The sequence below is a fragment of the Penaeus monodon genome, chromosome 27, assembly GCF_015228065.2.
Source record: "Penaeus monodon isolate SGIC_2016 chromosome 27, NSTDA_Pmon_1, whole genome shotgun sequence".
In the NCBI taxonomy this organism is placed as follows: Eukaryota; Metazoa; Arthropoda; class Malacostraca; order Decapoda; family Penaeidae; genus Penaeus; species Penaeus monodon.
The window spans coordinates 26,137,795-26,138,083 of record NC_051412.1 but is presented as its reverse complement, the minus strand read 5'-3'; the positions used below and the strand labels follow the sequence as shown (position 1 = coordinate 26,138,083).

Sequence of the window (289 nt, the reverse complement as noted above, 5' to 3'; positions counted from 1 at the left end):
CAAGACCTTTAACTTATAACTTGTGACTTCCTTAGGACAGTGCTGCAGCAACTCACAGGTTCCCAGCTGGTTGACGCATCACCAAGAGCTGTAGAAAATACACCTGCTGTTGGAGAGGTGGACCTAAACCTTACGACTCTTTCTGTGCCCATTGCATCAACTAGTGATGCCAGTGCTTCACACACACAACAGCAAGTTATTAAGTGGCAGCAGAAACTATTAAGGTAGGCAGTAAGTCATATGGCTTTAGTGTTGGCAATATTCAGTGTAGAATGTGATTTCTTTTTAA

General features: G+C 42.9%; 1 protein-coding gene across 4 annotated transcripts in view; it reads left to right on the top strand.

Annotated features, from left to right (window-relative positions):
• Positions 1–289, top strand: part of LOC119590728 (Meckel syndrome type 1 protein-like) — a 7,937-nt gene that overhangs the window by 2,653 nt on the left and 4,995 nt on the right. For all 4 annotated transcript variants that reach the window (XM_037939419.1, XM_037939415.1, XM_037939417.1 and 1 more), the window contains one exon: positions 36–224. In XM_037939419.1, the coding sequence (XP_037795347.1) occupies positions 36–224 (189 nt within the window). The remainder of the gene's footprint in view (positions 1–35; positions 225–289) is intronic.